General features: G+C 40.8%; 3 protein-coding genes across 3 annotated transcripts in view; 2 read left to right on the top strand and 1 right to left on the bottom strand.

Moving 5' to 3' along the window:
* Positions 1-853, bottom strand: part of tapt1b (transmembrane anterior posterior transformation 1b) — an 11,033-nt gene extending 10,180 nt beyond the window's left edge. The window contains exon 1 of the mRNA XM_008402145.2: positions 634-853. Coding sequence (XP_008400367.1) covers positions 634-811 — 178 coding nt within the window. The 5' untranslated portion in view covers positions 812-853. The remainder of the gene's footprint in view (positions 1-633) is intronic.
* Positions 854-1,909: 1,056 nt separating this feature from the next.
* clrn2 (clarin 2) lies at positions 1,910-4,775 on the top strand. Its single transcript, XM_008402270.2, has 3 exons — positions 1,910-2,413; positions 3,098-3,277; positions 4,023-4,775. Exons 1-3 carry the CDS (start codon positions 2,161-2,163, stop codon positions 4,289-4,291), a joined length of 702 nt encoding a protein of 233 aa, XP_008400492.1. The 5' UTR covers positions 1,910-2,160; the 3' UTR covers positions 4,292-4,775.
* A 938-nt stretch (positions 4,776-5,713) lies between these two features.
* lap3 (leucine aminopeptidase 3) lies at positions 5,714-13,675 on the top strand. The gene is made up of 13 exons (XM_008402379.1): positions 5,714-5,932; positions 6,022-6,137; positions 8,088-8,142; positions 8,221-8,326; positions 8,415-8,574; positions 9,144-9,308; positions 11,207-11,365; positions 11,485-11,609; positions 11,692-11,780; positions 11,905-12,007; positions 12,135-12,214; positions 12,305-12,417; positions 12,771-13,675. Exons 1-13 carry the CDS (start codon positions 5,840-5,842, stop codon positions 12,955-12,957), a joined length of 1,551 nt encoding a protein of 516 aa, XP_008400601.1. The 5' UTR covers positions 5,714-5,839; the 3' UTR covers positions 12,958-13,675.
* Positions 13,676-14,937: the final 1,262 nt, after the last annotated feature.

Here is a 14,937-nt window from a genome sequence, read left to right as displayed (position 1 = left end):
ATTTATTGTGTGCAACTCAATTATGTAGAGAGTGCATGCTGTAGTTTTTGGACCTTGTAAAGAAACATGACATGAGAAAAAAGCCACAGACAAAGCAACGCCTGTCACAGAATTACAAGGTGTAATGTAAGGAATGCAGCACAAACGAAGGAACCAGGCACGTTCACTCCGATTTTGGACAGACGAAATTCATAGACAAGAACACTGATAATTACTGTAATTAATAAAAACTAAAACTTTGCACACAAACGCTTATGTGCAAAAGCTTGCTAATGCGCCTGCGCAATGTATCTACGTCCAGCAAAACGAAGACGCAAGCAGCCTGACCTGCACGTTTACATCAATTTGTTACCAGTAACCGCTGTGATAAAATACATAATACTTAGGTGCATCGCCACCGGATATGTCTTTGTATTGTTTTGGTCAATCTCAGTGTGGTAAACACAACTGCTGCATCTGACTAGACACTGCTGCACAGCTCCACGTCACTGAAATTCATTTAAACTGAGAGCTGAAGGTCTTTGCTATGATGCAAGAAGCAAATATGCGTGTAAGTGCTTGTTGACAAATAGAAACAACAGCTCCAGAAGCCTGTTTGTTTAGTGAAATTGTAGAAACCAGGCTGACTCTCACCTGACAGGTTGCCTTTTTGGCCTCTAGCGCCGCCATTTTTATCATGAAACCCCCGCGTGTCAGCAACTCCGTCTTTCTTTTTATTCAGGTCCACGTTAACGGCCTTGGTGGCTCTCTCCTTGTCCTCCTTCTCATTTTCCTTCTCCTCTACCAGACCTGTCGACAGCGAATCCGCCATCTTCGACAAAACGGCCTCAGCTGCTGCCAGGGAGACTGCGCAACGCGCCGTGACGTCACCACGCACTGTATCTTCACCATTTCACCAGAAGGTGTCGCCAAAGTTTTTGTTGGCTTCTACCTGACTCTTCAAAACCTGAGGACTGCTCAAAGTAAACATGGGGATTTGGTTCATATTCTTCCAAAAATATTATACAATAAACACATACTTTCAAGGTTTTATTCTTTAAGTATTTTCTTAATAGACAATATTATGTTATACATTTTTATAAGAGAATATACTTTTCTTCATAATACAAATCCCTAATGTTGGATTGATGCAGACGCTGTCAATTAATTCAGTATTCTTACATTTTAAAATACCGCCAAGCTGATTGACATTTTAAAACAACAGTACAGTTTTATGTGGGAAAAGAAAGAGAAGTTTCCATTTTTAAGTTGGAAACAATAACACAAAGGTCCAGAGGAGTGGGAAAGTCAGGTTTTTACAGTAACCTTAAAATCCAATATGTCTTGCATCTAAAACATTGTCCTGACTGATCATAGAAAGCATTTAGCGATTATGTCTTCTTTTAATGTCTTGTATTTGTTGGTATGTGTCGGTGCATACTGTTTGACAGCAGTTGTTAACTTTAAGTTCATTTGGATCACTAACTGAAATCATTTGAAACCTGCAATTCATATTTACTCAGGTTAATTTTGCCTGACAATAAAAGTTATTTAATGGTCTGAAATTTTAAAAGTGACAAAAAGGCAAAAACTAAAATAAAAAATGCTTTTCTTCAACAGAGCTGGGTTTGTATAGTTTAAGCATCATTACTTTAATTAAGGAATTGAAGAAATGAAGGATGGGACATTATTCAGGTCAACATGTTGAGTCGATGCTTTCAGTTGACCTTTAGTGTCGTTGCTGTATCAGCGACCCTAAAGTCATTTGACTTTAAGAATGCGTTTAATTTTACAGCTGATTGAGTAGCTCAGACTATAAGCCATAAGAAATGATTTATTCAAAGTTGGAGTTGGAAAAGGTTAATTTCTCCCGTGAATAAATGTGTGTGTGTGTTTGTTTGTGTATGCGCGCGCAGAAACCGGGATGCGTATAGAGTTTCTCCCGGTAAGAGATCTCCCTGACGCCCATAGATTCAATTTCTCCTCCCGTGTGACTTACACATGAATACATGCAACATCACGCCGGGCCCAGCGGCTTTTCATGAAGCTTCATAGCTGCTTTCTTCCCGAGCTGAGAGGAGACGATGAACGACTCCGTAAACCCATGGTGATCCCCGAGCCCGCCCCGCGGCCGCTGCCCGGCGTCCTCTTACCTTCCCCGGGGCACCATGGGCTCGTAAGATGCCTTCTCTGTGGAAACGAATAACATTCTCGGTGGCCTCGGCGCTGTGTGTCGGCTCGGTGGCCCTCCTGGTGGTGGCCCTGTCCACAGAGCGGTGGGTTATCGGACGGATCCTGTGTAAAACCGGGGTGGACATAGTGAACGCGTCCAGTCCGGAGCTGGACCAGTTTATCGGGGACATTTACTACGGTTTGTTCCAGGGAGGAAAGACCAAGAGGTGCGGACTCGGGAACAGGCGCTCCAAAATATACAGTAAGATCCAAAGTGACTAATGGAGAGAGGTGGAGAGTACCGTGCACATTCAAGTAAGAGTAGCACTACTTCAACTTTACTCAAGTTAAAGTAGAAAGTAGCCGTCAACAAGAAATTACTCAAGAGTGAAAAAGTGTTTGGTAAAAGGATAGTCATGCAACTGATCAAATCACCATTTAATATTTAAAAATGACATCATCAAAATATTAAGTTATATGAAAATGTTGGTATTTTAAAGACTAAAATGGGAATAATTCATGTAAATAGCAGAATTACAAAATATCAAAATCAGACAAAAAATTATTTTAAAGTAACACTTTTAATAAAGCTGAGTAAAAGCTTTTTTTCTTTCTTTATTAACTTTTACTCAAATAAAAATATGTCAAAGTAGAGCTACTCTTACTTGAATACTCTTTTGACTACTTATCTCTAATTAAAAATATAGAAAGGGAAGAAAACAGAAAAGCCTCAGAGCTTAAACACAATCTTCAACAACTTAAGATCAGATTTAGATCTTCTTCATATGAGCTTTTTTTCACTTAAATGCTTCATAGGTCAAAGTTAAGTTGTTTATCAAGCAAATAAAGAATATGCTGTCAAAACGTTCTGGACTGAAAATAAAGAAAGAAAGGAACTGAGGGTTTCCTCCCTAAGCTCGTCCCTCTGCTCTGTGCGTCTCTGTAGTTTTTCCAAAGCTGGTGCAGACGCTGAATGGGGGTCTTCACATGATGGTGATTCTCTTCCTGCTGGTGGCGGTTGGCTTCGCCCTGGTCAGCCTGTCCTTCTGCATTTACAACGCACGCAAGGTCCCCTACCAGAGCATCAAAGGGCACAAAGGACTTTATCTATGGAACTTCATTGCTGGTAAAAACACTGCATTTTCCTGCTTGGCTTCAACATGTTTGGCCTTTATTAGGCTTTTTTTGTGTTATTTACTTATTTATCTTTAGATTTTTTTTTTTACTAAATTACTAACGATTACGCCCAAACATTTTTTAAATCCCTTTAATATTTAGGTTTAAAATTATTTTTTATTCAATCAAGAGGTTTGTGTCTAATATAAAATAAGGTAATCATCACTCCAAAGTGATGTAAAGAGTGTAATATAATAATAATAATACTAATTAATAATTTATGAAAACAAATTTTAATAGCATTACAATAATCAAACACTTCTTAGTGTAGCTGACTAGCCTTTTGCATGTTTTACTGATATTTGATGATTTATCTTTGATAATGAGGCCCAAGTCCTGGAGGTTGGAAGGCCTCGTTGCCATCTCCCTCTTTAGCTTATTTAGCTGAAGCTGGTGTAACAGAGTGATTATCCACAGTGAAACATGCCCTGTACTGACATGGGCCAAAAGGCCAGTCAGGGAGGAAGAAGCCATTCATCCAAATGAAACATAAAAAAGACATATTTCAGTTTGATCTTCATTTCTGGAGACATGTGGTCTGAATTTCCAAGGTTTCTGGAAGGTAACCGAGGAGGTTTTCTTCTCCTCTTTTTTTATATCTACATGCCCCTAATACGCCATAGTACTGTATACAGATATCATAAATATAGATATTTAAATCTGAAGGGAAATTAAGTACTTTCTTCTGTTTGCAGCTCTTTTTGGCGCCCTGGGGGTTCTTTGTTTCCTGGCAGCCGTGAAGCACCACCGTCTGACTGAGCGGGTGGCAAACCATGGAGAGAACCTCTTCGTCCTTGAGGTTCTGGATGACAGCCTGGACTGGTCCTTCTGGTTGGGGGTTGGCAGCGTTGGGACTCACTTCGCCGTTTGTGGAGTGGTTGCTATGAGTCGCATCAAGTTGCCCAAACCGGAGATCAAGAAGCCGGAAGAGCCCACAATCTCTGCCCTGGACCTACTCTACTAAAGAACACACACACACACACACACGCGCGCGCACACACACACACACACACACACACACACACACACACACACACACACACACACACACACACAGAAAAAAGAGTTATTGGTTGTGTCTTCTGCTTTTAGCGTGGAAAAGAACAAAAAATACTTACTGACATTTGTGATGACACCGTTTTATAGAAGCTAGACTCATTTCACACTCATCCTCACCGAAAACTGATTTTAAAGGACCTCAATGTTTATTTGCTCCTACTGATTCTGAATAGATATGAAAAAGCCAATTTGTCCATTTAGACAGAGGGATTTATTGTTGGGTTTACTTTGATACTGTGGACAATGAAGAGTGATCCAACAGAATCACTCTGAACATTTTACGTTCAGTATTGTAAATTCGGTTTGTGTAGTAAATAAATGCCTGTAAATATGCTATTTATTTTTTCATTGTACATACAGAATGTGAATTACAGACATTTAAAATATCATTCCCAGTTATCTGATCCTTTTTTTGTGTGTCTGGTTCCTATTCAAAGCCCCTTTTAAGGCATTCTGTTACTCTGCATGATTGCTTGTTGGAACCATTGAATTAATTTTGCATTTGTTCAAGAAGCATAAATGGGGGAAAAAATTATCTTTGGTTTCTAACCATAGATATTTATGAATCTTTATGCAAGTCAAGAACTTTGAGAATTTTATGGTAAAGTTCTGCATTTCTGAAAGACTGATTAAGGTGGCCTAAGTTTGAGCAGAAAGTTTTCTTTTTGTTCAGAAAACCGCCCAATGCAAACAATAAACCTGAAACTTATGTACAAAAACCAATCAAGCAAAAACCATTTTTTTAAGTATAACATTGCATGTAATTGCATATATGATTCACTGAATGCCCATGTTACAGTATCCATAGATTCATAAACCTGCCGCATGATAAATTAAAATGACTTCAATTATGACGATTAACACATTTGTAAAGAAAAAATTGTTTATGGACCCATTTCAATTATGGTTTCAGTTGTGTGTGTGTGTGTCTTATATTTCTGTTTTATTTATTTATTGTTGTGTTTTATTTAGGATATTTAACATATCTTCCAGTTCCAGTGTCAAGACCAATAAATTTAAATTCTTTCACAGAGTAAAATGCATTATCATGCTGTTATTAACATATTATTTGAAAATGATCTTAAAACAACAATATATCGTTTATTGCAATAATTACTGGGGCAGTGTATCATCAAAATTTGGTATCGTGACAGAAAGGCCTATAACATTTTCCATATTTGGTCAAATTAGAATCATAAAGTTTAATGCATTTTATTGTAAATTTACATGACAACTTAGAGTTGCATTTAAACACACTGTACTCCACAGGACACAGTGACATTTTGCCGCTAGGTGGCGACAAACCCCCGTCGTCCCATCTCGTCCGTGACGCCACTTTAATGCGACTCTGACGGGGTCGTCTGCCTTCCTTTCCCGCATGAGAAGCGCCTGACCTTCCAGTGAAGTAAAACTAGGATATTAACGCAGACTATTACATGTTGAGGAGGTGACAATGCTTGTTGTGAGGAAAGCTGCGCAGAAGGCCGTGAGGAAACACCTCTGCAGGCCATTCTCTGCTTCGCACACTCACCTGCAGGAGAGAAAGGTGAGTAGTTTACCAGGTGCAGTGTTTCTGAGAGTCTCAGCAACAGAGTGTGAATCTGTGTGTGTGTGTGTGTGTGTGTGTGTTTGCAGGGTTTGGTCCTGGGAGTCTTTGAGAAGAACGGAGAGGAGGAAAGTGTTCACCTGACGGAGGCGGCAGCCAGGTTTGACCAGTCTCTGTCTGGAAAGCTCTCAGAGCTGCTGAAAATGTGAGTTGCTTCTTCTGTCAGCTGATGTGATCAACAATTTACATGCGCATCCCATGTAAATTGTATCGGTGAAAGTTAACTGGTAATTAAATTTAAAAAAAAAGTAAAAATCGTGTCTGGATTTATTAAAAACACAGTGGGATATCTCTAGAGCTTTAGTGTTTTATTGTGACCTTGTGTTGGTTTACACATCATGACTAAGACTGACTGCTGTCTTCAGACAGTCAAATGTGTCTCCCTTGTGAACATTGGAGAACGTGCGTCAAACATCTTTCAGCCAGCTGGATAGCAGTAGAGAAAACTCCTGTCACTTGTAACCGACTCATCTTTTACTGCAATACCTAAACACACCAGAAAGTTTATGGTCACATTTTACCTTGGAATTATTGCCAGTTTTTGACTTTTCATGGATGCTGGTGGATTGGGTCACCATAACAAATTTTGCTGGATGATAAATTGTCCCTAAATTTACTCTGGTAAACGTTTTATATTGTTTTGAGACCATTTTTAAGTAACATAATTGTTATAGCATGATGATGCAAGAACACATTCTCAAAGATCAATAAACTTGAAATTCTAATGACAATTTAACACTGGAACTGGAAGACATTTTAAATCAATCAATCAATCAATCTTTATTCCAGACACAGAAAGGTCCATAGTAAAAAAGGGTAAAAACAAAATAAGAGAAAAATAAAAATAAACATGACATATTCACTGAGTCACAAATAAATGATGCATGTTTCCAATGTTTCCACAATTTTGAGAAAAATCTCACTGTACTAAAAACAGGATTTACTAAAATTGCAATTATATTATTGCATGACACAGATAATCTACACATGCATTTATACATGAGATTCCTGAGCACAGCTGCACACGTGGGAACAGCATTATGTACAAACATGTGGCCAGCACTGCTCCATCTAGGCACTCTGAGTAGTAGCCTCTCATAAAGTTTCTGCAGGCTACTTTTTTTGTATCTTCGCCACAGATGGGCCGTGTAAAGTGAAGTGCAAAAAGCTTTAAAAAGAGCCATCTTCACAGAGGATGAACGCATACCAAACTCTCTGATCAGAATATTAGCTTGTGCATACATCATACAATACTGCCTACGGATGTCACAATCATCAGACAGGTCATCAGTTATGCAATGTCCCAAATATTTAATTTCATTGCATATATTGAGGACAATGCCAGATAAAGAGAAGTCAAGGGTTATCAGATGCTTATCTGCCCTACTTCTAATAATCATAACATTGGTTTTCTTAGCGTTATACTTGATGTCAAAGTCATAACCATATTGGGAACAGACCCTTAGTAGTTGTTGAAGGCCAGCACTATATGGGCATAAGATTACTAAATCTGCATACATTATGTGATTGATTATGCAGTCACCAACTACACAACCTGTTTTACAACAATTCATGTGCTTTGATAGTTCAAAGCGCCTGAATAGAAAACAACAAATAAAATAAATTATGACGACTCTGTAAGCAAAATTGTCCTCCATAAAAGGGGCTGGTTGAGACCAAAGCACCAGACTGAAGACATCCAGAGAGAGGAAAACAATAATTCATGCAAATGGAAATTATGAAGCTCCTGTTAAATTATCATGCGATTAATTCAGTTATTACTTATTTTGTCATGTCTAGTAATAATCTACCAATTACTATTTTCACTTCAGATACGATACAGATATCTGAGGCTTAGTATCGGTCGATATTGATCCAATACAGAAAAACAGTGAAAACATTTTTTCAATATTGAGACCAACACAGATGAGATCGGTGCACCTCTAGTCAATGGGTTTGCTTGTTATTTTTACTGTAGTTTTTTTTTTTCTCTTATGTTTATCTTACTTATTCAGGAAAAGGGATGACTGCAAAATGAATAAACTATTTATGGACAGCACTTGAGTATTTTTAAACATTTTGTTTTTGCCCCCAGTGCCGGACCTGGTCTGAAGAAAGGCAAAAGCAGACTGTTCTATGGGATTCACCAGGTAACAATACGCTGCTTTAACACTTCACTCCCCGTCTTCTAATGGCGACGGAGTAAAATGTGCTCTGATCTCCTTCAGGACTTCCCCTGTGTCGCAGTAGTCGGGTTGGGCAAAGAGAGTGAAGGAGTGTGTGGGGCTGAGAAGTGGGACAGCAGGAAGGAGAGCATCAGGCAGGCCGTGTCTGGTACGATCCGCTCCGGCGTCTGATCTCACATACGGTTTCAGAAATGGTTTTATTGATGTTTGTATATGTACATATTCTTTTTGTTCAGCTGGCTGTCGGACTCTCCAGGAACTGAAGGTGAGTCACGTTGAGGTGGACGACTGCGGTGACGCCAAGTCGGCAGCAGAAGGCGCTGTTCTGGGATTGTTTTCCTATGATGAACTGAAGTCTAAGAAGAAGACCAGAGTGACCTCAAAGCTACATGGAAGGTAACCTGAGCTTTTAAAATCTTTTGATTAATATTAAAGATCAATATGTTTCCAAGTACAAAAAGTATTTTCTAAAAACCTCTGACTACATCTTTTTAATGAAATGTTTTTTTTGTTGAATTAACTAATTTATTTTTTTAAGTGTTTTTTCATCTTTTCTTTTTTCCTTAATATATTTTGTATTATTTAATTTTCTTTCCTTATTTCTCTATTTGTCTTGCTTAAATTTGTTCTGCGTTTGTTTCAAAGTGAACTCTCTTACATATTCCTTTTGATGTGCTGTTTATTAATAATGCAATGCCTGTTTGTTTTGCACATTTTGGTTCAATAAAGTTAAAAAAACAAAACATTTTTTATCCTTTTTTAACCACCCATTATTACAACTTGACTTCCACAAGCTATCTTTTGCTTTGTCCTTTTTTAATCTTTGTAGAGATTCTGTATTTAATTATTTTCTCTCTTTTTACATTCAGCTGAACATTTTAGATTTTTACTCTTCTGTATTTTGAGTATTTCTCAATCTGCAGGTTTTCTGGCCCCACTGACCGTCCCTCTCTGTGTCTCACCAGTGCTGACGTGGACGGCTGGAAGAAAGGCGTCATTTATGCAGAAGGTCAAAACCTGGCGCGTTTTCTCATGGAAGCTCCGGCCAATCGGATCACTCCGACTGCTTTCGCCAACACCATCGAAGAGAAATTGGCTCCGCATGCTGAACGAGTCACCGTCAAAAAACGGTTTGTTGGGTTTCCGTTCTCCTTCACTTCTTGTAAGCTGCTTGTATCAAACCAAAAGGACAATAAACTTAGTAGATTTCTGACTTGTTTTATTAACTATTACGCTCCTTTGGCGTTCTGTAACCCATGTGACCATGAGCCAAGTTTGTTGTTTTCTGAAAGCCTGTCGCTGTAACAAATTTTGCTGGACAATAAACTGTCCCAGAAATTATTGCGATGGATGATATTGTTTTTTGAGACCATTTCCAATTAATATATTGATAATGATATAATATTGCATAAACTCCATCCATCCATCCATTTTCTTCCGCTTCATCCGGGTTCGGATCGCGGGGGCAGCAGCTTCAGAAGGGAGGCCCAGACTTCCCTCTCCCCAGCCACTTCTTCCAGCTCCTCCGGAGGAATCCCAAGGCGTTCCCAGGCCAGCCTAGAGACATAGTCCCTCCAGTGTGTCCTGGGTCTTCCCCGAGGCCTCCTCCGATGGGACGTGCCCGGAACACCTCACCAGGGAGGCGTCCAGGAGGCATCCTGACCAGATGCCCGAGCCACCTCAATTGGCTCCTCTCGACGTGGAGGAGCAGCGGCTCTACTCTGAGTCCCTCCCGGATGACCGAGCTTCTCACCCTATCTCTAAGGGAGAGCCCAGCCACCCTGCGGAGGAGACCCATTTCGGCCACTTGTATCCGTGATCTCGTTCTTTCGGTCATGACCCAAAGCTTATGACCATAGATGAGGGTGGGAACGTAGATCGACCGGTAAATCGAGAGCTTCGCTTTTTGGCTCAGCTCTCTCTTCACCACGACGGACCGGTACAACGCCCGCTTCACGGCAGACGCTGCCCCAATCCGCCTGTCGATCTCCCGCTCCCTTCTTCCCTCATTCGTGAACAAGATCCCCAGATACTTAAACTCCTCCACTTGAGGCAGGACAACCCCCCTGACCCGGAGAAGGCACTCTACCCTTTTCCGGCTCAAGACCATGGCCTCGGATTTGGAGGCACTGAGCCTCATCCCGGCCGCTTCACACTCGGCTGCGAACCGCTCCAGTGAGAGCTGCAGATCACGTTCTGATGAAGCCAACAGGACCACATCATCCACAAAAAGCAGAGATGCGATCCTAAGGCGCAATCCTAATATTGCATAAACTCTATTTTTGTAAAAAATATATATATATATATATAAATATAAATGCTACTATTTGCACATTTATGTACTTTATTTTCTTGCTTACTCATTCAATACCCTCATTCTTCATTTATTGTCTTATTTATGAAATTACTTGTATTCTTTCTGGTTTTCCCACTTATAGATTAGATTTGCCAGTTTTTTCTTTCCTTGCTTATGCATCTGCATTTGAAGTTGAAGCTGTGCATTTGATTTACTCAACTATCTTAACTGTAATGATTGTGTGGTGTGCTGTGGTGGCGCAGGGGTTAAGCACAACCCACATATGGAGGCCTTAGTCCTCAACGTGGCCGTCGCAAGTTCGATTCCCGACCTGGCGACCTTTGCCGCATGTCTTCCCCTTCTCTCATTTCCCACTTTCCTATCAATTAACTATCAAATAAAGGCCACTAGAACCTATAAAACCTTTAAAAAAACTTTAATGATTGAGATATTAATATGATTTGCTTACTTACAGGTATTGACTTGGCTACTTTACTTACTTATGAACTGTTTTTTTTACTTTGTAACTTCTTATATATTGTGTTTATTTATTACCAACTGTTTTCTGCTGTATGACTGAGAATATGCTGATGTTAGTGGTAAAATATTTCCAGTGTTTCTCTTGTGAGATTATGATTATTGATGATTGCAGAGACAGAAAACTAGTTCTTACTTGGCACATAACCAGAATTATTATTACTTCTTATTGGTGTTTGTGTATTTTACCTGCAGATCAAAGGCCTGGATGGAGGAGCAGCAGATGGGAGCGTTTCTCAGTGTGGCGCGGGGCTCAGAGGAGCCCCCTGTCTTCCTGGAGCTGCACTACAGCGGCTCAGCAGACAGCCAGCAGCCGCCGCTGCTGCTGGTGGGGAAAGGCATCACGTTCGACAGGTTCATCACAAACACACTCACGACTCATATTGATTATGATCATGTCGTCTCGTTGGTAGACTGTGTGTGAGCTATGCCCACCTCTGATCCCTGCGTGTGTGGTGTGTGTGTGTGTTCAGCGGTGGCATCTCTCTAAAGCCGTCTCAATCCATGGACGCGATGCGAGCAGACATGGGCGGAGCCGCTACGGTTTGCGCCTCCATCGTTGCCGCAGCGGCTCTGAAGCTCCCGGTGAACATTGTTGGTGGGCTTCTTCTTCCTTTCTGCCAGTGCCTCCATTTTTATTGTGCCCAGACCAAAAGCCTCCGTGTTTGTGCTTGGAGCAGGTCTGGCTCCGCTGTGTGAGAACATGCCCAGCGGGAAGGCCATCAAACCAGGCGATGTTGTCATGGCTAAGAACGGAAAGACAATCCAGGTAAATGCAGACGTGTGATTGGTCCAAACAGCTCCCTCTGTGTGTGTGTGTGTGTGTGCGTGCGTGCGTGCGCGCGCACATGCTTGCGTGCGTGTTTACTAATGAGGTTTATTGTTTCATGAAGGTGGATAACACGGATGCAGAGGGCAGACTGATCCTGGCTGACGCTCTCTGTTATGGACACACCTTTAACCCCAGAGCTATTGTTAACGTTGCTACGCTAACAGGTGAGATCAGGTAGCAGGATTTACCTCTACTGTCCTGTTAAAGTTAAACGTGTTGTTATTATGGTATTAACTGAATGGAAGCGCTGTAGAGAAATGATGGAAGACGGTGTCGGACCTCTTGTTGCAGGCGCCATGGATGTAGCTCTGGGCTCGGCGGCGACGGGAGTGTTTACCAACTCAGACTGGCTGTGGGAGCAGCTGCAGCAGGTAGAGAGGAAGCACAGCAACACTCACTACTGTACCAGCTTCTCTGTTGGCTCATGCTGTGTGTGTGTGTGTGTGTGTGTGTGTGTGTAGGCAAGTGTTGTGACAGGTGACAGAGTTTGGAGGATGCCTCTGTTCCAACATTACACCAACCAGGTCACTGACAGCCAGCTGGCCGACCTCAACAACATCGGCAAATACAGCCGGTACGTAGCAGACCGCTGCTGCACTCAGATCCTGTTTTACCCAACTGGCTTTACATTTAATCCCTTCTCTTCATTTCTTACTTTTTTGCTTGACTCTTTGTTTTTTCTTTTTTGTTTTACTCCTTTTCACTCATTCTGCCTTCTTTCCTTTCATCTTTCCTTTTGTGATTTCGTTTTGCTTGCAGTCTTTCTTTGAGCTCCTTCCTTCTGTCCTCTTACTGCTTTACTCTTTCATTCTGTTCTTCCTTCCTTCCTTTTTATTATCTGGTTAATAAAAACAAAGTCATTAACACACATATGGGTGAAAGTGGCCTGACGGCCTCCTTACCCAGCTCTCTGTTTATCCTGTGCAGTTCTGGCGGTGCATGCACAGCCGCCGCCTTCCTCAAGGAGTTCGTCATGGCTCCTCACTGGGCTCACCTGGACATTGCTGGAGTGATGAGCAACAAAGATGAAGTTCCCTACCTCAGGAAGGGCATGTCCGGGAGGCCGACGCGCACGCTGCTGGAGTTTGCTGCCGGTCTGGCCCACAGAGGCTGAGAGGAGGATCAGATCTGACGAAGAGCGTTTCTCCCCTGAGTCAGAGATCACATAACTAACAACATAGATATGAGTATAACAGATGTTACATAGGTAACATAGATGAGCTAATACGGATTTATATTAAGTATTAGTATTACACTGTGCTGTGAAAGGATATTTGCCCTCTTTCAGATTTCTCCCGTTTTATTTTCTCTCACTTAAAGCTGAAATATGTAACTTTTATCATTTTTTTTTTCACTATGTCATATGAGATGGATAATCTGAGAAAGAAATCCAGCTCCTCTGCCTTCTCCCAGTGCTAACTAGAAATGACCAATCAGAGCCGGGAGGCGGGTCATAGTGCAGTCAATCACCCTTTGTGTGGCTGCTCAAACACATGGTGATTAACCTCAAGTAGAGGGCAAAAACTTGTCAACATAGCACCAGGTCGGTTTGGGAAGCTTTTCTTCTATATAATGTAAGTCTAAATTCAAAAATTGCATTTTTTTTGTGTGTTGTTTTGTGGGGTTATCTTTCTCATATTAACATTAATTTGATCTGAAATGGGGGATAAAAATATGCAAATCAAATCTGTGAGGGACAGATCTGTTTCACAGCATTGTAAAAAAACAACATTTTGTTACAGAAAGCATTGTTTCCAGCATATTTTTTTGTAATTGACATGTTCTTAAAATGAGCTGTAATTGCTTATTAAAATTGGTTGTTTTTTTACAGAGTGTGTGTTCCACCCAGGCAGAAGGAATGTGAAAATTAAATATTTATCTACCACTTATTTAAAAACCAAATCCATCAGTTAAATTGAAAATATTTATTCAGTGAAAAAAAAGATATAGGCTATATATATATTTTATTTTATTTTTTACAAAATAGCTGATTTCACTAAAATATACTGTATGCTTTGCTTTTTGTGTTGATGGGTGTCTGTGGAGTTTAAGTGATTTCCCCATGACTATTTTTTTATCTGTGGGGTATCAGTATGAGACCCAGTCCGCTGTTTCTTTCTCTTTTTTTCAGCCAGCTCAGGGCCGTGCAGAGACCACTAAAGGGGCAGGTGCTCAAAAAAAAGGGCACATCTAACAGCATTCTAGGACAGACTATTAACAAAGCCACACCGCGTTCAGAGTTTAATAAACAATAATAAATTACAACATTGTAATTGTTATTCAGGGTGAGTTATTTTTAATTCTACATGAATATCTTTGTTGGGCTTTAAGTGCAGACACATTTACCTAATGCTATAATAAATACAATGTGCATTATGCAGCAAAGCACATTAGAAGATCAGACGTATATCCATTATGGAGATTATGGCGATGTGCCCCTATTGCATAAGCGATACTGAAGAATGACTGCCATTATTAACGATACAGGGAAGAAGCTTTTCAGTTAAATGGCTTTGCTAGTAAAGTCGTTAGCTAGCAGCTAGCTAATAGCACAACAAAAACAACAGCCTAATGTCTGCATGATAAAAATAGTGAATCGATAGATAAGAACAGTTTTTTCTCACCTGGCTGTCTCCTCCCGCTCAGTAGTTCTTCAGAGAAAGGCAGATTCAGAGGCCTGTCAGTGTCTGTTGCATTTCCTGACCTCTCTTCTTAAGCCGCTACTCCGTGCTGAAGCACAAACGATACATTCAACGTTTTCCGTCATCTGACAAGTAGCAAGTCTACCCCACTTTATTCACCAAAAACCTTTTCTTTTTTTATCCACCAAAAACAGTTCTGTAATCTGGAACGTTCGCTACGTTGAGCTCCAGTTAGCCGGTGTTGCGTCGATCCGCGTTTCCCCCTGCGTCTTCTTGCAGCTCCGCCCCGCCCACGCGGCAAAATACGCACGTGTTCGTGAGACCTGCGTGAAGCTGACACCCCACCCACGTCAAAAAATCCAGCAAATAGTCTGAATGGTTAGTGCTCCGTTTGTGCAGGTTTGTGCCGTTAAAATTTTCGTTTGTGCAGTTTTGGTTTCTGAGATATTAAA

This window comes from Poecilia reticulata, linkage group LG1 (assembly GCF_000633615.1).
Source record: "Poecilia reticulata strain Guanapo linkage group LG1, Guppy_female_1.0+MT, whole genome shotgun sequence".
Taxonomy (NCBI): Eukaryota; Metazoa; Chordata; class Actinopteri; order Cyprinodontiformes; family Poeciliidae; genus Poecilia; species Poecilia reticulata.
This window is presented reverse-complemented; position numbering and strand designations above follow the sequence as displayed.

What these genes read in the sequence shown, in the direction of transcription:
- clrn2 (XM_008402270.2), top strand. Translation starts at nt 2,161, where the DNA reads ATGCCTTCTCTGTGGAAACGAATAACATTCTCGGTGGCCTCGGCGCTG. An exon ending in CAGGCGCTCCAAAATATACA is followed by an intron (nt 2,414 to 3,097) that starts GTAAGATCCAAA and finishes GCGTCTCTGTAG; the next exon opens with TTTTTCCAAAGCTGGTGCAG. An exon ending in TCTATGGAACTTCATTGCTG is followed by an intron (nt 3,278 to 4,022) that starts GTAAAAACACTG and finishes TTCTGTTTGCAG; the next exon opens with CTCTTTTTGGCGCCCTGGGG.
- lap3 (XM_008402379.1), top strand. Translation starts at nt 5,840, where the DNA reads ATGCTTGTTGTGAGGAAAGCTGCGCAGAAGGCCGTGAGGAAACACCTC. An exon ending in ACCTCAAAGCTACATGGAAG is followed by an intron (nt 8,575 to 9,143) that starts GTAACCTGAGCT and finishes GTGTCTCACCAG; the next exon opens with TGCTGACGTGGACGGCTGGA. An exon ending in TGTGGGAGCAGCTGCAGCAG is followed by an intron (nt 12,215 to 12,304) that starts GTAGAGAGGAAG and finishes GTGTGTGTGTAG; the next exon opens with GCAAGTGTTGTGACAGGTGA.